Raw genomic sequence first — 20,537 nt, 5'->3', positions numbered from 1 at the left:
ACTCCCCAAAAATTCTCCCTTTGATGCCAGCCCTCATGGCTCTGACGTGTCACATGGGGAACGCAAGGCACTGCCAGAGAGCTGGTGTGCTACAGTGGTTTAGTGGGTCAGACTAAAATTCAGGAGGCCCAGGTTCAAATCCTCACTTGGTCATGATAGCTCGCTCAGTGTCCTTGGTCCTCCCCCACTCTTGCTTTCAACCTAACCTACCTTGCAGGGGTGTTGTTGTAAGGGTAAGATGGAGGAAAGAATAGTATTGCAAGCTGCTTTGGGTGGGTGGGAAGAAATTGTATGAATGGGGAATAAATCAGATTGTAGCATATGTGTGAGGGAAATTTTGAGAATGCTCTAGGACCGTGGTGGCGAACCTTTGGGACTCCAGATGTTATGGGCTACAATTCCCATCAGCCCCTGCCAGCATGGCCAATTGGCAGAGGCTGATGGGAATTGTAGTCCATAACATCTGGAGTCCCAAAGGTTCGCCACCACTGCTCTAGGATATATGCTTGAGATGAACCTAGGAAGCTGCTTTTACACACAGTCAGACCAGAGCTGTCTGCTATGATTGACAGTAGTTTGGCCCGGTCTCAAGGACGTCGGGTCTTTCTCTGCATTGTTCTTTTATCTGGAATCGAGCGGGGGACCTTCTGTGTACGAAGCAGGTGTTCTACCACTGAGCTATGACCCAACGGCTCGGAAGGCTCCAGACCTGTTCCTGTTCCTTTTCATCCTTTCACAGCTGTTCCTTCTGAGCTGTGAACATACTGCCCGCTGCCCCAACTTGTACACACATGAAGGTTCTGAGGTTATTGCCTTCTACTGAGCCAGACCCTAGATCCAGCAAAGTCAGTCTCGTCTAGTCAGACTGGCCACAGCTCTCCAAGGTCTCAGAGGCCTAGGTCTTTCATATCACCTACAACCTCATCCTTTTAATTAGAGATGCTGAGAATTGAACCAGAGACCTTCACTCAGAGGCGTAGCTACAAGGGGACCAGGGGGTGCGTGTCGCACCGGGCTTGCGCCCGGGGGGGGGAGGGGCAGCAAAAAATTCAGGTTTGTTTTTTGAATTTTTTAGTGTTTTTCTGTTTTTGACCTGCAGGCGGCGCAGTTTTTAGGCTAGCAGCACCAAAATTTCAGGGAGTTTTCGGGGGATTCTCCTGATGATACCCCCCAAGTTAGGTGAGGTTGGGTTCAGGGGGTCCAAAGGTATGGACTCCGAAAGGGGGTACCCCATCCCCCATTGTTTCCAATGGGAGCTAATAGGAGATGGGGGCTACACCTTTGAAAGTCCATAACTTTGGACCCCCTGAACCAAACTTCACCAAACATGGCTGGTAGTGTTAGGATAGTCTCCTAAAGATACCCTAATATTTTGATGCTGCTAGCCAAAAAATTGCGCCCCCTGCAGGCCGAAAACTGAAAAACACACACTAAGCACTTTCGCACTTGCAGAATAATGTGCTTTCAATCCACTTTCAATGCACTTTTCAGCTGGATTTTACTGTGCGAAATAGCAAAATCCACTTGCAAACAGTTGTGGAAGTGCATTGAACATGCATTATTCTGCATGTGCGAAAGTGCCCTAAAAATACAAAAAACACAAACGAGCATGGGGGGGCAGCAAAACTCAGATTTGCACTGGGTTCCATTTTCCCTAGCTACGCCTCTGCCTTCACTATGACTCTTCCACGGAGCCACAGCCCCTTCGCTCTCGTCCATCTCAGATGTGTTCCAATATTCGAGTCTCAAGTGTCCTTTGCTGAACCCTTTCTTGCTACCTTGCTGCTTACGGTACTAGGTTACATTTTGTTTGCGTTCTTGGTATCCTCCCGTCCCAAATTCCCTTTGACCCCCGGCTTTGTTTTAGATGTCTGTTTGGCTGCGTCTTTCATGTCTGCTGCATTGCCTAATGACGAGCTGAACTTTTGTCAGCAAGCCCCTGCATTTTGCTTCTGATCAGATACGGACCTCTTTGACTCCAGCCTCATCTTGATGGCGTTGCAGATCCGTTGGAGCTTTGCGTCAGAGTCCACATACCCATCGCCTTTCTAGGAGGGAGGACAAGGGACTGTTCACTGCCACGAGAGACCACTTCCTGTTGCCAGTTTTCCAAAAGAGAGGCCATGTCTAATCTCTGTTCTCAGAACCAAAGTTTTGCAAAGTATACTTGGATTAGCTCAGGATTTAAAGTGTTTAATTGGCAAACCTGATTGCATAGGAAATATCACTCAGGAGTGGAAGAAACCTTCCAGGGTAACTGTTGCCTGGAGAGGGGGAATCCAGTCCCTATAATAGAGGCATAGTAAGATGTTATTTACCAGGGCTGGTTATTTGCTACCCTGGGTGAAAACTTTAGAAGCCCATTTCTACAGCTGAAGCCTGTGTTACAGCAACATGATATTTCTTTGCCTATCGATGACCTTCCTGTTTCTTCACATTGCTAGAATCTTGTTCCACCCTGAACTGGCAGCATTCATGACCATTCAGACCCAGGCCCTCCAAAGAGACTAGCATCTTCAAAACCAAAACCCTGCCACTTCTACTTGACATTTCCTATTCAATCAGTGTTGCCAGTTAAACCAAATGCCTTAAATTCTGAGCAAATTAAAGTAAGACTTGCAAAACCTCGGTTGCAAGAGCCCAGAGCAGCTGTTCTCAGGATTTCCAAGTTGGATTTAATGTGGACAGCCAGGTAGCTCTAATCAGAGGCATATTTGCTAGTAGACACAGCAACATCTTAATTTGCTTGGTAGCATGCTCATATGGCAGCTATATTGGAACTGACAAACGGAACAAAATGATAAAGATTAAATTTATTATACATTATTAAGTATTGTCATAGTTTTTGCATTTAATGAATGCAAACCAAAAATAAAAACACCCTCTTTTTTTCTTGGCTGCCCCTGTAATCCAAGAAGAGTGAACTTATTTTGTCATCTGGTGTCTTCCAAAATTAGGAGATGTGACCTTTGCCCACTAGGTGGCATCACTGTTCCAGATGTTCATCTACACACTGGGTCTCTGTTGAACAGGAACGCCCCAGCTTGGCTTGGCCCAGTTAGGGTCTTCTAGGCATTCCAGAATCTGACTCCACCTGATCTTTATAGGCCAAGTTCCTTGTTCCCCAGAGTCTGAAAATCATCAACCAATGAGACCTTTCAGTGTTGGCTACTTTTGAACAGATGAGGCTACCTTGTCCTGAATCAGGATTGTCTGCTCAGCTGGGCAGTGGCTGGAGAAGATATCTGTCACACCACCTGCTCCTGGTCTTTCAACTAGAGATGTTGGGGACCGAATCTGGGACCTTCTGCATCCGCAGCAAATGCTTCACCACTGAGACATGGCTCAGTTCCACAGCAGAGAACGTCTTTCCCAGTCCAAGTATCTGAGACCCTTTTCGGAGGAGAGACCTGGGACTGGGCCTCACACCTTCTGCATTCAAAGCAGGTACTTTGCCACAGAGCTAGGGCTCCTCAAAGGCAAAATGTGGCTGAAGGATGTTTGCTCTTGAACACACAAAGCTGCCTTCTGCTGATCTGGGCCACTGAACTATTTAACTTGCTATGGTCTACTCTGACTTGTGGCAACTACTCAGGATTCGGCCAAAGAAGGGTTTTTTCCTGCCATCTGGGCGGAAGAAGAAGAAGGAGGAGGAGGAGGAGGAGGAGGAGTTGTTGTTGTTGTTGTTGTTGTTGTTTGGATTTATACCCCCCTTTCTGTTCTGTAAGGAGACTCAAGGTGGCTTACAAATTCCTTAGGGCCAGACAACAGAGGGGGGGTGTCTTTCTTAACTTCAACTGGTAGTATATGATCCAACCCCTTCCATATAACCTGCCCAAGAGAGGCTACCTTGTTATGGTTGCCAACTTGGGGTTGAGACATTCCTGGAGATGTGACGCATAGAAGAAGAAGAGTTTGGATTTATACCCCACCTTTCTCTCCTGTAAGGAGACTCAAGGTGGCTTACAAACTCCTTTCCCTTTCTCGTCTCACAACAGACAGCTTGTGAAGTAGGTGGGGCTGACAGAGTTCTGAGATAACTGTGACTAGCCCAAGGTCACCCAGCAGGAATGTAGGAGTGCGGAAACACATCTGGTTCACCAGATAAGCCTCTGCCACTCAAGTGAAGAGTGGGGAATCAAACCCGGTTCTCCAGATTAGAATTGACCTGCTCTTAACCACTATACCACGCCAAGGAACTGATTGTGGGAACTTCTGCCCTAGAGTATGTGCTGTACCCATGGAGCCACACTTCTCTAGCATAGTATTTCCTTAACATGCCACAAGTATGCCAGCTACCCAGAACTGAATGCATGCCCCCAACATGGCTCCCAGTAGAAACTTCAAAAGTCAGGTTACCGCCAGATCTAAGGATCCATACGGTACTCACTTTCTTAGAGTGCACTATCTCGCCACTGTCTAGGAGAATAACCTCAAAGGCCCCACGTTCTGAGGCAATTTCACCACTCTGGAATGTAAAAATGAAGAGAGACAATCTTGTCTTGTTCACACAGGACAAAGCTGATAGACTTCATAGGAACCTGGTAGTTTCGTTGCTTCTGACTAGGGGCAGCTGAACATGTTACTGCAGCAAGGACACACCAAGGCAGATCTGCACTGATTTACTCACCTATGATGAGTCACGGTCCTTTCTAGGTGAGTAGATCTCCCTACTCAAGCCACACTAATATACAGGGAGGTGATTAGTGTTGCCTTATATTTGAAATCCCTGTATCTTTAAGAGGAGCTAATTTAAGCTGCATAGTACAAGGGGATTGATAAAGATCATACAGAAATCAATCAATCAGGTTAACTTTCACTGTAACACTCTCCATTCCAGGAGAAGCCATAGCTGCTTCATACACAGTATGGTGTAGTAGTTAGTGAGTCCGTCTAGCAGTAGAGAAACACTAGTTCAAATCCCCACTCCTCTGTGGAGCTTGCTGGGTGATCTTCAGCCACTCTTTCCCCAAACTCACTCACAGTGTTATTAACCAGCGTAAGAAACATGATAGTACCCTGTTTCCCCGAATATAAGACATCCCCTGAAAATCAGACGTAGTAGAGGTTTTGCTGAAGTGCAAAATAAAAGGCATCCCCCAAAAGTAAGACGTAGCAAGGTTTTTGTTTGGAAGCATGCCCGACAAACAGAACACAGAAAAATAAGACATTCCCTGAAAATAAGACATAGTGCATCTTTGGGAGCAAAAATTAATATAAGACACTGTCTTATTTTTGGGGAAACACAGTAGACTAACGAACCTTTGGGCTCACCCATCAGGGCTGCTTTTATTTTCATATTAGCCTTGAAAGTTAAATGGAACCTCCAAGTTCAGAAGAGGTATACCTCGGTATGCTACTCACTAGGGAACAAAGGGAAACATAGCCTATCACCTTCCAATCCTGCTTACGAGCATCTCAGGGGCATGTTTTGAATGGCTGCTATAAAATAAACAGGGTGCTGGATGTCAGGTCTGGCTCCTGCCCCGGGCCTGGGAACAACTAGCTGGCACCAAGGTCATACCTGCACTTGCTGTTATCTGTATGTTAATGGGCCATTCTGTTTCATTCGCTGTTCTTGTACCTAGTGAAGTATGCATCCCTCATTCCCCCCCCCTCCCTGGGCCCCCCGGAATGAGTCTATTGGTGTCCTTGAGTTTGAAACACATAACAATACTGTCTTAAATACTGTCCTTTCTTATTCTTTCTATTATGGGAACAGGGGGGAGATCGTGAAAGCAGGAAAGTTTGGAGACATATGCTAGCTGCAAAAGCCTGAGCCCCAGCTCTGGCTTTCTGCAGCTAAGGTCCTGACACAGTTCAATAAAGCTATTGAACCCTTACACTGGACCAGATCTTTAGGTTGATCCAGCAGAGCTCTGCCGGTGTTCACGTGAGCAGAATCAGTCAAATTACTCCTGGTTCCTCCTCATTATCGAGGCTACCTTCCCATGTACCCACGACCCCAAGATCTTGTTCTGTTCCCGGCCTCTTTCCCAGTAACTTACGATGTTTAGCTGATTTGGGAAGAGTTCTTCCAGGAATTGCTTCAACTGCTCGTACTGGAGAGAGGACATGTTAGTACAAAGTCAGTTCATTTTCAAACCTGAGAAGCATTGTGGGTAACAGAGCTACGTTCGACCTAAGTACTCCGCACAACCACTGGGATCGACATGGTTTTGTACCAGTTTTACCCTGTGTAACGATCAAATTTCCGACTCCAGTTGAGGGAACCACGCTTGAACTCAGCTCGATTCCAGTAAAGTGCGGAATCTCTGGTGCCAGGAGTCCCCCATTCAGCCAATCACAGCTGAGAGTTTCAGGCATGCGTACAGCTGGCCAATCAAAAAACGCCACCTTCATCCCTCCATTCCTGTGGCAGTTTTTTTAATGACGTGTGTGGGGATAGACGGAACATGGCCGTAGAACAGTAGCCAATCGGAACGGAGCGGCGAAGAGGCACAGGATGATTCCGCCCTCCGAGCTGGGATTAAGCTGGTTGCAGTGGGGAACAACAATGGCTTCGACCTAGGTTAGTACCCTTCTCAGGGAACTGGGTTGAACCTATTTTACTCGTGTGCGGAATCGCCCAGAAAAAGATGTGCTGCCCGACCCCACATCAAGGTAGCAGTGTAGCAGAGGGGATAATAAAAATTGAGAGTTACAAAGCTTGAGGAGAAGAGGCTCAGAATTTATCAAACTTAAAGGAAATTTTAAGAAAAGATTTGCTGTCAAGTCACAGCTGGCTTATTGACCTTACAGGGTTTTCAAGGTAAGAGACATTCAGAGGTGGTTTGCCATTGCTGTATTTGCATCTTGGCCCTAATATTCCTTTGAGAAATCCCACACAAATACTATCCAGGAGATGCCCACTTGATGCAATTGCCCGGGCAACACCTGATGATCTCAGACAGCTTTGATTTGGGAAGATGACCCTCCAGCTGTGAGAACGCTGGGTGGAGCTCTTTGTCTTTTGTGGAGAAATTGTGAGTCTTCCAGCTCTACTAGCTGCAATTGCCAACACCTCTAGATTCAAGAGGTGGAGGAATAAGCAGTGGTTGAAGAATAATCAGCATGGGCCGAAAGAAACAAGTGAGAGACACTGAAGGAGACATCGAGGGCTGTGCCCCGCCCTTAATAACCAAACAACTAAAAATTGATAACTTTTATGAGGCACAAATACCCACAACAAAACAATTTGAGACTCTAATGGTCAAGAAAGAGGACGTAACATTGCAAGCATATCAAGTAAGTCCTGGGCGAGATATAAGCAAAACAAATATGAACATTAAAATGGTTTGGTTAACAAGCAGCTTCTAAGGAGCTGCTTGAATGTGCTAATTTATTACAGCTCACAGTTGAAATAGTGGATGTGGTTGTGGCTATGTAGGGAGGGTTGGAAGGGGATTGTGGGAGATGGGGTATGAGGACTGCAGAAATGTGCATCGGGGAATGTTTGTATTTTCGTTCTGCATGCACAATGACATTATCTATCGTAATCGTAATCAATCGACCGACCGGACCGAATCGTAATCAATCAATCGGACCTAATCGAATCGGACCCACTCCACCCACCACACCCACCCACCCATTACCCACCTACCCACCCACCCACCCACCCACCCAAATTCCACCCGCACCCACCCACCTCCCGACCCACCTGCACCCACCGACCCACCCACCCACCCACCCACCCACCCACCCACCCACCCACCCACCCCCCCCCCCACCCACCCCCCCACCCACCCACCTACCCACCCACCCACCCACCCACCCACCTACCCATCTATCTATCTATCTATCTATCTATCTATCTATCTATCTATCTATCTATCTATCTATCTATCTATCTATCTATCTATCTATCTATCTATCTATCTATCTATCTATCTATCTATCTATCTATCTATCTATCTATCTATGCAAATAAATAAAGTATCTCAATCAGGGATGGAGGGAGAGGAAACTGTGCCTGGGGCATGCGAATCTGCCCACGCCCTGATCTGTCCATACCCCCCCCCCAGGGAGGGGCCAGGGTGATTTTTTCATCCCCATAAGATGCCACGAGAACGCTTCATGCAGCGCACCGCCCCACCCCCACCCTGTGTGGTAGCTTCTACCCACTGCTCTCAATTACAAAATGGATAGTACCATCAACCAAACAGCTCAAAAAGAGTTACAGTGGCAAAAACATGTATGTTTTAAGCTTGCCTTGAGTCTCTTGGAGAGATGGCAGGATATAAATGCAAGAAATAAATAAACAAAACACAATGTAATGTAGCTAATGATGTCACTGGAATTGCAAATGAGAAACATGGGAGCCCGCTCTTTAAAGAGACAGAGAAGCCCTCCCAGCTAATCTTGGCTTCAAATAAGACCCGTTTGGAAATAACACATAATTACAGAGGCCTTTCGCCTTCAATTTGGCACAATAAACATTTTGTTAAGAGGCAACTGGGCATGTTACTAGGAGATGGAGTTAACATTTGGACTTAATGACGCATGGGAAGCTCTAAACCACCTAAAGCAGAGAGAAAATAACTACTAATTTTTAAAAGAGATCATCTCCCCTGAGTCTTGATGAGAGCGAAAGGCAATTTGGCAACAAACAGAATATTTCCTGTGTGTGTGTTTAATAATGCTGTCGTATCCCCCCTAATCTCCTGACCTAACAGAATTCCAACTGCTCACAATTTAAGTCCGATAAGGGAGCTCTCTCTTTGCTCCTGAAGGGAAATAAATGCCATATCAGCCTTAGAGATCAATCTTCTGGAAGTAGAATAGAGGAGGAAGGGGAAGTTAATAATCAACTACTGGAAGATAACCTTAAAAACTATTTTTCAGCTGTCCCGGTCTCCGAACAAGATGGTATAATAGAGAGACTAGAAAAACTGAAATATGAACTGATTAAAAGCAAAAAAAATGTGCATCAGGAAATGCCCAATTGAGTATAACAGGTCCCAAGGGCAAAAGGAAAAGGCACTATGCTTCTCCCCAAGCTGGGAACAAGAAGATTCATAAGGAGGAGAATTTGCCTAAAAACCCTAAACATTTGAGCATTCCTACTGGTTCTGAGTCATAAAAGACAGACACCCAGTCGATCTTATCACCCTTGATTCGCCACCTATAAAAGTGTCAGACAACGAGAACGAATGTGATATAGAGCCATCCCCTCCATGGAAGCAAGAGCAAGTGAATATAGTGGAGATACCACTAGAAATAGAAGTAGACTCACATATCTGTAGAATGCTGACTTGCGAAAATAAGCATGGAAGGGCGGGAATCATGGCCACAGGAACTAGTGGAACTTGAGAAAGATGCTAATTTATTAATGCAGAAGGATTTGTCCCCGACTAATGTCAGAAGGCAGGAGAATCCACAAGGTGATGAAAAGGAGATACAACGATTTAAAACAAATAGATCGAATGGATGCATATTTCTAGATCATTCTGGCCAACTTGATCTGATCACAACTGTTACAACTGTCACAAACTGAAGAGGAGTGGCTGGGCAGGAGTGCGCCCGGGGCACACTCCGTGTTTTCCGCCCCTGCCTCCCGCGATCCCCCCTTACCTTTTCCAGACAGCAGAAAACAGGCCAGACTGGTGGGGCGGGGCCAGGTCTGGCAGGGCAGAGCGGGGCGAGTGGGGAAGTGGGCGGGATGCAGTTTTCATTTCCCGGAGCAACGTGCCCCCCCTTCCCCTTGTAGCTATGCCACTGCTAAACTGGCTCGGGAATCTGCATCTGTATTACAAACAGTTAATCAAGACATATTAACTGGAAGCAAAATCAGGGGCTGCAAGGCTGCTAAGTCTAAATAAGGAAAACATCAGTGGCATCCATCCTTCCATCCTCACTAGCAACCATCAGCAGACAAAATGACTATTGCAGAAACAACTTGACAAGTGGGATGCTGTGTGGTTTCCGTGGTGTATGGCCGTGAACATACAGCCCAGAAACCACACAGCACCCCAGTGATTCCGGCTGTGAAAGCCTTTGACAATAACTTGACAAGTGGTCGAATAAATTTCTTAAAATCATCTCATGGAACGTGGCAGGCTGGTCCCTCTGTCTTCCTTCAGATTCAGATATCCCCTTTGTATGGCATGAGTTTGATATTAAAAGCCACCATGGTTAACAAGGGACGTTGAGGAAATTATTAGGGAAAAAAAGATGTCTTTTAGAAAATGGAAGTCCAACTTAACTGATAAAGAATACCAGAGAGAACACAAATGGTGGCAAAAGAGAAGCAAGTTAGCTGTAAGGGAGGCAAAAAAGGATTATGAGGAACGCATGGCTGTGAACATCAAAACCAGCAACAAACAGTTATTCAAGTACATCAAAAGCAGGAAGCCAGCAAGGGAAGCGGTAGGCCCGTTAGATGACAAAGGAACAAAGGGTGTGCTAAAAGATGACAGGGAGATTGCAGAAAAGCTGAATGAATTCTTTGCATCTGTCTTCACCCAAGAGGAGGTGAGGAAAATTCCTGCACCTGAACCAAGCTTCTTAGGAGGCGAATCCGAGGAACTAACGAAGATAGTGGTAGACAAGGAAGAAGTTCTGGCAGCCATTGATAAACTAAATGCTACCAAATCCCCTGGCCCAGATTGCATTCACCCAAGAGTTCTTAAAGAGCTCAAGCATGAAATTGCTGATGTTCTCACTTTAATATGCAACTTATCCTTGAAATCAGGCTCCATCCCTGAAGACTGGAAGATGGCCAATGTCACACCAATCTTTAAGAAAGGATCTAGGGGGGACCCGGGAAATTACAGGCCAGTCAGTTTGACATCTGTTCCTGGTAAATTAGTAGAATCTGTCATTAAAGATAAAATTATAAAACATGTACAAAAGCAAAACCTGCTGAGAAAGAGTCAGCATGGCTTTTGCAGAGGCAAATCCTGTCTTACAAACTTACTAGAGTTCTTTGAGGATGTAAATAGGCATGTGGATAAGGGGGAACCAGTGGACATTGTCTACTTGGATTTCCAAAAGGCTTTTGACAAAGTTCCTCACCAGAGACTATTGAGAAAACTCAGCAATGAAGGAATAAGAGGGGAAGTCCTCCTATGGATTAAAAACTGGTTGAGAAACAGGAAGCAAAGAGTGGGTGTAAATGGGAAATTCTCACAATGGAGAGATGTGGGGAGTGGTGTCCCCCAAGGATCCGTATTGGGACCAGTGCTCTTTAACCTATTCATAAATGACCTGGAAGTAGGGGTGGGTAGCGTGGTGGCCAAGTTTGCAGATGATACAAAATTATGTAGGGTGGTGAGAACCACAAAGGATTGTGAGGAGCTCCAAGCGGACCTTGATAAATTAGGTGAGTGGGCTAAGAAATGGCAAATGCAGTTCAATGTAGCAAAATGCAAAGTGATGCACATAGGGGCAAAAAAGTCCAGCTTCACATACTGCGCTACAGGGGTCAGTGCTATCAGTCTGAGACCAGGAAAGGGATTTAAGCGTCTTAGTTGATAGTTCCATGAGAATACAAGCTCAATCATGGCAGCTGTAAGAAAAAGGCAAACTCTGTGCTGGGGATGAATTAGGAAAGGAATTGAGAATAAAGCTGCAAAGATTGTCATGCATAGCATATAAAGAGCCGTGAAGTGCGACCACGCGCGGAGTACTAGTGATTTCGAGTTCTGGTCATACATCTCAAAAAAAGGATATTGAAGAGATAGAAGAGGTGCAGAGAAGGGTAACGAGGATGATTAATGAGGAACTGGAGCGCCTTCCTTATGAGGAAAGGCTGCGGCGTTTGGGCCTCTTTAGTTTGGAGAGGCGACGGCTGAGGGGGGATATGATTGAAGCCTATAAAATTATGCATGGGGTAGAAAATGTTGAGAGAGTGCTATATACTTCTCTCTTTCTGAAATATCCACTAGAACCAGGAAAGGGGCATTCATTGAAAATGCTGGGGGGAAAGTGCAGAACTAATAAAAGGAAACACTTCTTCACGCAACGTGTGATTGGTGTTTGGAATATGCTGCCACAGGAGGTGGTGATGGCCACTAACCTGGATAGCTTTAAAAGGGGCTTGGACAGATTTATGGAGGAGAAGTCGATTTATGGCTACCAATCTTGATCCTCTTTGATCTGAGATTGCAAATGCCTTAACAGTCCAGGTGCTTGGGAGCAACAGCCGCAGAAGGCCATTGCTTTCACATCCTACATGTGAACTCCCAAAGGCACCTGGTGGGCCACTGCGAGTAGCAGAGAGCTGGACTAGATGGACTCTGGTCTGATCCAGCTGGCTTGTTCTTATGTTCTTATGTTCTTATCCCAGCCATGGTCGGGCTCAGGGAAGTTTACAACGATTTAAAAACAATAAATAATACAGAAGCTGTACACAACTCTTTGGCATTGTAGCCTGCTGAGGCCCCTCCCCTTCCCGAGCTCCGCCCTCCCCAAGCTCCACCTCCCAAATTTCCGGGTATTTCTCCACTCAGAGCCGGCAACCGTACCTGCCGTCCGCCTATCAAAGCGGCCATTTTCTCCAGTCGAAGCGGAATAAATGTTTTAGATAAGTACACGTCATCACAAGTAAATCCCCAATCTGGGTCGTCTGGAAATCTGGTGTAGGCCCGGGAGATCTCCAGCTCCCACCTGGAGGTTGGCAATGTTATCATCCTCTCCACAACTGAAGCTGATCTTCTCTGTCTTCTTGCAGAATGTGAATTTGCCATGAAAGGCGGATTTATGACGGAATCGACTGCAAAAGGGCAGCAACCTTGGCCGATCCCCGATTTTCTCCTCTGCCTTTTGCAGCTCCATTCGCACATCAGCCACTACTACAGCCAGCAAACAATAAAAGGTTTTTAAAACAGAGTAGTTAGGTTTTATTTCCCAGGTTGTTTATTCTCAGGTTTTGTTGGGGCGGGGAAGAGACTTGGGAAGCAATATTTTCTTTTGCAATTCTGGTCTGCAGGGCCAACCATTAAGGTTTTGTTTGTTTCCTCTTTTCCCAGATCACTTTCTAGCTGTTATCTCCATTGCAGCAAAAGTTGCTGAATTAAAACTCAGAACATTCAAGCATTCAAACTCAATTTCTGCAAACTCTATCTTCTGCAGCATTGCCTATCCAGGCATCCAGGGCTATACATGCAGTTGTGGGATTCAGCAGGTTCACACCACTTCGGCAGAACCGGTTGTTAAAATGGTGCTTGTAAACAACCAGTTGTTAAATGATTTGAAACCAACCACTGGAACCGGTTGTTACATTATTTGAATCCCACCACCGTAACATGTATACATTACACTTTTATCTGTCTGCCTATTTTTTAAAAAAAGTGGTGTGGAAAAAAGAGAACTATCTCTGTGCTGTGATAGCAAGGCACCAGATGGTGTCAGGAAAGAGAGAATACTTCTTCATATAACACATAACTAACCTATGGAACTCATGGCCACGAGATGCTTTGATAACACATTAATGAAGGAGAAACTTTAACACATTAATCAATCAGAAGCTAAAGATTCAGAGTCTGATTTTCTAAATACCAATTGCTGGAGGAAGGGTGAGGAGACTATGGCCTCTGTGGTCTGTTTATAGGCCTTCGGTAGCATTTATTCTGGTGATGTTAATCCTGGGAAGAGGCAAGATGTTCTTCAGGTTCGTTCCCACCTTCAAGCTTCTAAGATTTCCTCAGGTGTTGCTCACATGCTTTGAAGTCCATTTTCAGTTTTTTAAAAATCACAGTTATACATGCTATAACTGCAGTTAATTACAGGAAAATAAACGGTGCGGTCAGGATTTACCGGTAAATCTCTACTTTTTGTGTTTCCACAGAACTGTAGCATTCATACAGAATTAACAGATATTATAAATTGTAAATCTTTCTGTGTGTGTCTGCAGGCCAGTTGGCCAGGTTTTAAAGGTCGCTCATCGAGGGTGTGGATGGGTCTCCTCTTTCTGGCAATTGTGGTTTGGGGAAACATCTAGCTAGGAAGTAGGGTCTCCATGACAGATCTGTGGAGGCAGGAGGCAAGAAGTAGGTGTGTCAACTCAACCTTGGGAAATCCCAAGAGATCTGGAGGTGATGCTGGAGTGGTTCAACAAGGATGTGACATCACGATAGGACTTCTCCTAGACCCGTGGTAGCGAACCTTTGGCACTCCATTTGTTATGGACTACAATTCCCATCAGCCCCTGCCAGCATGGCCAATTGGTGGCATGCAAGGGGAGGGAGAGAGGGGGAGGGGTGGCATGCAAGGGAGGGAGGGCCAATTGGCCATGCTGGCAGGGACTGATGGGAATTGTAGTCCATAACATCTGGAGTGCCAAAGGTTCGCCACCACTGTCCTAGACGCTGTGGTATACCATAGAGCCTGCCATCTGCAGCTGTCCTTTCCTGTAGAGGATCTGATCTCTGTAGTCTGGAGATTGGTCGTAATTTTAGAACTCTAAGCCCCAGCTTGTTCACAAGGTGGGTGATTGTGGCATTGTGGAACAAACCACATCACTTTCCTTCCTCCCCACCTGCCTTTCAGGGGGCAGTCTGCCACACTTAGACTGTGGTCTCGTACTCCATTACCTGCTTAGGGCAGGGGGCCAGGTCCCTCTTGCATAGGGCCTGGCTGCACCCTCTGTGGGATTCCCCACCCTGGTAAGCGCTGAGCTCAGGCTGCACCGTGGCTGCATGGATGCCATGCTCGCAGAAGACTCGCTGGACCCGCTCCATCACAGCCTCAAAGGCAGCAGTGTTGAAGCAGTATATCTGGGCCGTGGCCACCAAACTGCCTGGGCCATCCAGCTGCCAAACATAGAGCTCCCGCACAGCGGCCACACCTTCTGTGCTGCGCAGGCGCAGTTCTAGCAGCTGCAAATCCAGGTCCTCCGGAACAGCCTGCAGGAGCACCAGGGCAGAACCACGGAAGGCTGGCCACACCAAGAGCAGCAGGGCTACGGCCACGGCCACAGCGAGCCCAGGGTCCAGGTAGAGCAGCCAGCAAGGGGCCTGTGCGTGTGGGAGAGGCTCAGCAGGAGGCCAGACCTGACACGGCTGTCCAGTGCAGTGCCTGAAGCAGAGCGCATGACCCAGACACGGAGTCCACAGGATGTGAAGAGTGAGTGAATACAGAAGTACAGCTGCGGGTCCTAGACAGGGCACCATCCAGGCAAAGCAAAGGGCTCGCCACAGTCCAGGCTTGTCCGCAGGTGACGCACAGTTGGAGTCTGTGGTTTCCTCTAACCAGAGCCAATTCTTGGGTGAGGATTCATTCCCCAGAAGATCTGTAATGGGGGGAAAAACAAACAAAAACTGAAATGGAGAGGGAATTTATTTATTTCTTTTGTATGGAGCTGAAGGAGGCTTACATTGTTAATAAAATACATAAAATAGATTACATAAAAACATAAAACTCAACAATATAGGACTGCGGGTAACAGGAGTTATCGCAAACAGCCTCAAACAGGAGGAAAGAAAAGTAAGGCACATAATAGACTTGTTAGATCAGATCCAAGGACTATCCAGTCAAGCATTCTGTTATCAAAAGTGCCTTTGGGAAGAAGCTCCACAGCTCAAGTGGCACAGCAGGGAATCAAACCCGGTTCCTCCAGATTAGAATGCCCCTGCTCTTAACCACTATGCCACTGCTGCTCCTACATAGCTGTCATTTGAAGAGCTTTAACAAAGCCAGCAATCTTGCATCTACTGGGTGTGATGAGATCTGTGCCTTTAAGAATGAGTTGATGGGTGGAGTTAAGAGAACCAGGAAAAGCAGAGACCTGGGAGAATTCAGGAAGCAAGCTGCTGGGCAGGCAGTGAGTGCTTCCTCATGTGAAAACAGAGAAGCACAAGGAGATCCCACTACAGCCCCATTGCGCAGCAAGGAGCCCCGAGGTAAGTGTTCCACTCATAATGGGCTGTAGCTTCTAGGAAGAGGTCAGGCTTGATTTGACCTAGAACCCACTGATTTGCCTTTTTGGCAGTTCTCATTGTCTGTCAAACTCTCCCCTAACATCACATTTCAAATGAGTCAGCTTTCTTCACTGTCCAGCTTTCACTCAGACCCATAGTAATGGGGGAAACTATGGCATGAATAGTCTTGATTGCCTCTCTTTGTATCACCTCTTGTTCTGTTGCTTGCAACTTCCAGAATCAATGTAACTGTGGTGAATATACACTTCATACAGCTGATGAATAAACTGTGTCAGTAAAAATAGAATGAATATAATGAGCTCTGGAAGAAATTAGTCAGTCGCCAGCTCTGGACTGAGAAATTCGTGGAGATTTGGGGTGGATCTTGGGGAACTGAGCTCTCTAGTCTGGCAATCAATTGTAATTCCAGGAGATTTTCCTGGCCTCACCCAGAGGTTGGCAGTCCTAGTCAGTCTTTAAGATATCAGTGAATTTTTAGCTGGCCGTGGTGGGTTTTCCAGGTTGCGTGGCTGTGGTCTGGTAGCTTTTGCTTCTACCATTTCACCTGCATCTATGTTTGGCATCTATGCAGGCAGGGGCAGAACGAGGGGGAGCTGCGCCCCGGACATGCTTGTGTCCTGCGCCTCTGCCATGCCCCTGCCCCGGAACCCCCTCGCCACACCCTCGCACCATTGCGCGCCCGGTGCATCACGCCCCACCCTGTCCCCTTGGCGCTACGCCACTGTATGCAGGCAAAATGTAGGGGGGAAAACTGTCAGACCATGGCTGCACAGCCTAGAAAACCCACAGCAGCCAGTTAATTCCAGCCATGAAAGCCTTTAGCAATACTTCTGCAACAACCAACGCAGCTACTCCTCAGGAAGGAGGCCCTCCTTCACTGTATCCCGTTCTCCTGCTCCTCAAAATATACCCAAAACTCACCTTCCATCTCCTGGGCAGAGCTGTCAATCTGCGTGGCTTTTCTGCTACAGCAGGGTCTCGAGCCAGGTGCCAGGTGGTGTATTTCATGTGACTCTGTCCTGGCCAGGTGAATAGGGATTCCCACTGCTCCAATGCCCATCAGCACCAGTGCATGCTCTGTGACTTGCGGCTCAGCTACCCTGCGGAATGCCTCAGGGATGAGGACCAAGCTCAGGGCACCCAAGAACACAGTGCTGAGCAGGGTGCCTGTTACCCATGCTCGTGCCCACCCAAAGGTGTTCCTCTCACGGGGGCAGCTTTCCGTGGCCAGCCAGCCATCCGCCAAGGCTACCCCTAGAGCCAAGGCACCTGCCAGGGTATGGAAGGAGCAAGAAAGCAAGAGGAGAGACCCGGTGGCCCGGCTTGCAACCACCTCCACCACAAAGAGGGAGACGGAAAGACAGAAATGGCCAGCCGGCCAACCTGTTGAGCCCCAAGTCCACAGGGACCCCACGCCAGTCCAGAATCCCATCGGTGCTTTTCTCTTCTGTCCAACCAGCTTCCAGTCCTGGCTGCCCCTTCTGTTTCACGTCTCTGCTGTGATCCTCAGTCTTGGTCTGTTTCTTCGTCGCACCAGGTGCACCTTTGGAATACCTTCTTGTAGCCCAATCTCCCACCAATCCTTTTCCACTTCCCAGCGACTCTTCTCCGTGCCTGTGTCCACTTTCAGCCTGGGCTCTGCCTACTCTTGCAAGTTGCCTCGTTCTCTGGCCCTCCTTGCTGGCCTCTGCCCTGCTGCCTCTTCCAAGTTTTTGCTCTTGGCTGAAGTTTTGCACTCCGAATGGCTGGTGCACACAGCCCCACGGACTACAGGGGTCCTTTAAAGAGGCAGCTCTCTCTCTCAATCTCTCTGGCTGGCTCCGTGCCCAGGCGTCCACCAGCTGCAAAAGCAAGTCATAAACATGCATGTGATTCTCCTTTACAGAACAGAAGCGTGCATGGGGGGTGGGGTGGGGGTATCCCTCTGGTCGGGTACAGCATTGCTCGCTGGGGGAGCAGACCATTTGCACATTTGTGACTCACGCAGTTGCCCTCCCTTTCTTCCAAACTGTCCAGCAGCCAACAAGCTTAGTGAATGCCTGTACCAGTTTAATTGGGGGATGTGAGTTTGGCATCGCAATGCCACAATTGTGACTTGTGCATTTTGTAGCTTAGCCTAGCCCAGTCTCATCAGATCTTGGAAGCGAAGCAGGGTCAGTCGTGGTCAGTGCTTGGTTGGGAAGGAAGAACCAGAATGGCTACTGGGAGGAAGGCCATGGCGATCCACCTCTGAAAGTCTCTTGCCTTGAAAACCTGAAGAGAATCACCACTGATTTTCTAGGACCTTCTTCAAACATCTCTGGTCTATCCATGTTGCCACTGGGATGTTGTGTGATTTCCGGGCTGTATGGCCATGTTCTAGTTAATCTAGGACCTTCTTCAAAGGAGGCTCCCTTGCCGTCTTCTGGCCCTTGCATGGCCCAGTTTTCCCTGCTCTCTGAAGGCGATGTTGACAGAGCCCTAGCTGCTGTTAGACCTACTACCTGTCCTCTGGATCCGTGCCCCTCCTGGCTTATTAAAGCATGTCGGGAGGAGTTACGACCCCACCTGTTGGCTATTATCAATTGCTCCCTTGAGCAAGGAGTTTGTCCGGGTGGGTTGAAGGAGGCAGTGAAGTCCTACCACTCTTAAAAAAAAGACCAGTCGTTAGATCCCTGAGTGATCCGGCCGCCCGTTTGAATCCTTCTTTTCTGGGGAAGGTAGTTGAGAGGAGTGGTGCTGGAGCAGCTTCAGGGAGATTTCTGGAGGACGCATCGACGCTTTGATCCCGCTTCCCCCAGTCGGCTTCATTGCATTTGGGCATGGGACGGAGAACTGTTCTCGTCGCTGTATCACAGATACGCTCCGTATGCAGCTTGATACCCAAAAGGCATGGACTGCGCGCTTGCTGGTGCTATTGGATCTCACCAGAAGCGTTTGATGTGGTGTCGAATTACGACCTTTTGACTCCACCGCCTGGCTGTTTCCGAGTGCGGTACTTGGTCAGCCTTCAATGGATTGCCTGGTTTCTCCGGGACCGGAGTCAACAAGTGTGGTGCGGGGACCGAGCTTCTCGGAGGTGCCCGGCCTGGTCATTCTGTGGCGATGCCTCAGGGAGCGTTGTTGTCCCCGCTGTTATTTAACATCTATATGCGACCCCTTGCTCAGCTGGTACAGAGCTTTGGGCTGGAAGTGCCGAAATCTAAATGCGCTTGATGATACCCAGCTCATTCTGTCGATGGAGGGAGCAGGCGCCGCCTCCTGCACAGCTCTACAGCATTGTTTGGAGGCGGTTGCTGGTTGGTTGATGCAAAGAGCAGGTTAAAACTGAATCCAGCGAAGACGGGAAGTCCTTTGGCTAGAGTCTCAGGGGCGGAGGGTTTTCCAGCCGCCGGTGGCCGGGGAGGGAGCCTTATTGGCACCGGCCCCACCTCAGTTAGCCAGCCTGGGGCCTCAGGTCCACCTGGGATTACGTCTCTTTTCTATGGAGACCCAGGTGGGCCCATGTAACTTCCAGGTTAGCGCTTTTTACTCATCTCTTTCGCCAGGCTCGGGCGGCTGGCCTCCCTCTCCTCTCCCGGGCGGATCTGGCCACAGTGATTCATGCAACGGTCACCTCCAGATTATTAGACTACATTGCAGCTTCGCTCATGCGCTGGGCCTACCCTTGAGGCTGATCCGGAAACTGGAAACTGGTCCAGCATCGCGGCGGCTCGTCTGCTCACGGGTTGAAGTGCCTTTTGAGACTGATCATATCACACCCGGTGGTTTGCACCATGCTTCTGCACTGGGCTCCCCAGTTGAGATTCGAGTCGTCTCTCAAGGTATTGGTGTTAACCTTTTAAGGCCTTACGCGGTCTGGGACCCTCGTGCGCTTAGGGACCGTCTGGCCCCATATGTCCCACGTTACGGTCTCTGCGCTCGGCAGAGGCCAACCTACTGAGAGATCCCTGCCCCCCTCTATGATCGCGGCTGGCCTCCACCAGGGCCAGGAAGCTTTCTTTGCGGCCCTGGCCCCTGCCTGGTGGAGATGCTCTTCCTCCAGCTGTGTCCGGGCCTCCTCGCGGGACCTACTAAAAAAAGAAGTTCCACAGGGCCTGTAAAGACTGAAGTTATTCCGCCGGGCTTTTGGGGAGGCCGGCTGCTGATAGGTGCCCATTAATAACAACTAAGACCCGCTGTTCCCCCCCTCTTAGGGAAGCGGGGGAGCTAATAGCTGTACGCCATCTGTTTAATTGTTTTAACTGTTTTAAATTAGGAGCGTTGCTTTTAACTATTATGAAGTTTTAGTATTTTATTTTGTTATTCACTTGCTGTATTATGATGTGAACCGCCCTGAGCCCCCTGGGGGAGGGCGGTATAAAAGTGAAATAAATAAATAAATAAATAAATAAATAAATAAACATCTATGATCTATCCATGTTGCCATTGGGATGTTGTGTGGTTGTGTGGCTGTATGGCCATGCTCTAGCAGCATTTTCTCCTGACATTTCACCTGCATCTGCGGCTGGCATCTTCAGAGGATCCTATGCGAAACGTCAGGAGAAAATGCTACTAGAACATGGCCATACAGCCCAGGAACCACACAACACCCCAGTGATTCTGGCCATGAAAGCCTTTGACAGTACATTAAACATGTTGCCATTGTTTTGGGGACTGTTTTCCAGATGAAAACTC

The 20,537-nt window shown here is 47.9% G+C and overlaps 2 protein-coding genes across 2 annotated transcripts; both read right to left on the bottom strand.

The window, feature by feature from the left end:
• Positions 1-1,928: 1,928 nt before the first annotated feature.
• On the bottom strand, positions 1,929-12,777 carry LOC125436885 (selenoprotein W-like). Its single transcript, XM_048504242.1, has 5 exons — positions 12,734-12,777; positions 9,574-9,622; positions 6,009-6,062; positions 4,391-4,468; positions 1,929-2,048 (listed from the first exon to the last, which is right to left on the bottom strand). Exons 1-5 carry the CDS (start codon positions 12,775-12,777, stop codon positions 1,929-1,931), a joined length of 345 nt encoding a protein of 114 aa, XP_048360199.1.
• A 1,530-nt stretch (positions 12,778-14,307) lies between these two features.
• Positions 14,308-17,627, bottom strand: LOC125439398 (zinc transporter 1-like). The gene is made up of 2 exons (XM_048508506.1): positions 16,803-17,627; positions 14,308-15,232 (listed from the first exon to the last, which is right to left on the bottom strand). Exons 1-2 carry the CDS (start codon positions 17,311-17,313, stop codon positions 14,508-14,510), a joined length of 1,236 nt encoding a protein of 411 aa, XP_048364463.1. The 5' UTR covers positions 17,314-17,627; the 3' UTR covers positions 14,308-14,507.
• Between the last annotated feature and the right edge of the window lie 2,910 nt (positions 17,628-20,537).

This window comes from Sphaerodactylus townsendi, linkage group LG01, assembly GCF_021028975.2.
Source record: "Sphaerodactylus townsendi isolate TG3544 linkage group LG01, MPM_Stown_v2.3, whole genome shotgun sequence".
Lineage (NCBI taxonomy): Eukaryota > Metazoa > Chordata > Lepidosauria > Squamata > Sphaerodactylidae > Sphaerodactylus > Sphaerodactylus townsendi.
This window is presented reverse-complemented; position numbering and strand designations above follow the sequence as displayed.

Excerpts from the sequence above, each read along its gene's own strand:
- LOC125436885 (XM_048504242.1), bottom strand. The coding sequence starts at position 12,777 with ATGGAGCTGCAAAAGGCAGAGGAGAAAATCGGGGATCGGCCAAG. Across the intron at positions 4,469-6,008 it reads TCCCAAATCAGCTAAACATC|AGTGGTGAAATTGCCTCAGA; the intron begins GTAAGTTACTGG and ends TTTACATTCCAG. Across the intron at positions 2,049-4,390 it reads AGATAGTGCACTCTAAGAAA|AAAGGCGATGGGTATGTGGA; the intron begins GTGAGTACCGTA and ends CCTCCCTCCTAG.
- LOC125439398 (XM_048508506.1), bottom strand. The coding sequence starts at position 17,313 with ATGGGATTCTGGACTGGCGTGGGGTCCCTGTGGACTTGGGGCTCAACA. Across the intron at positions 15,233-16,802 it reads CTCTGCCCAGGAGATGGAAG|ATCTTCTGGGGAATGAATCC; the intron begins GTGAGTTTTGGG and ends CCCCCATTACAG.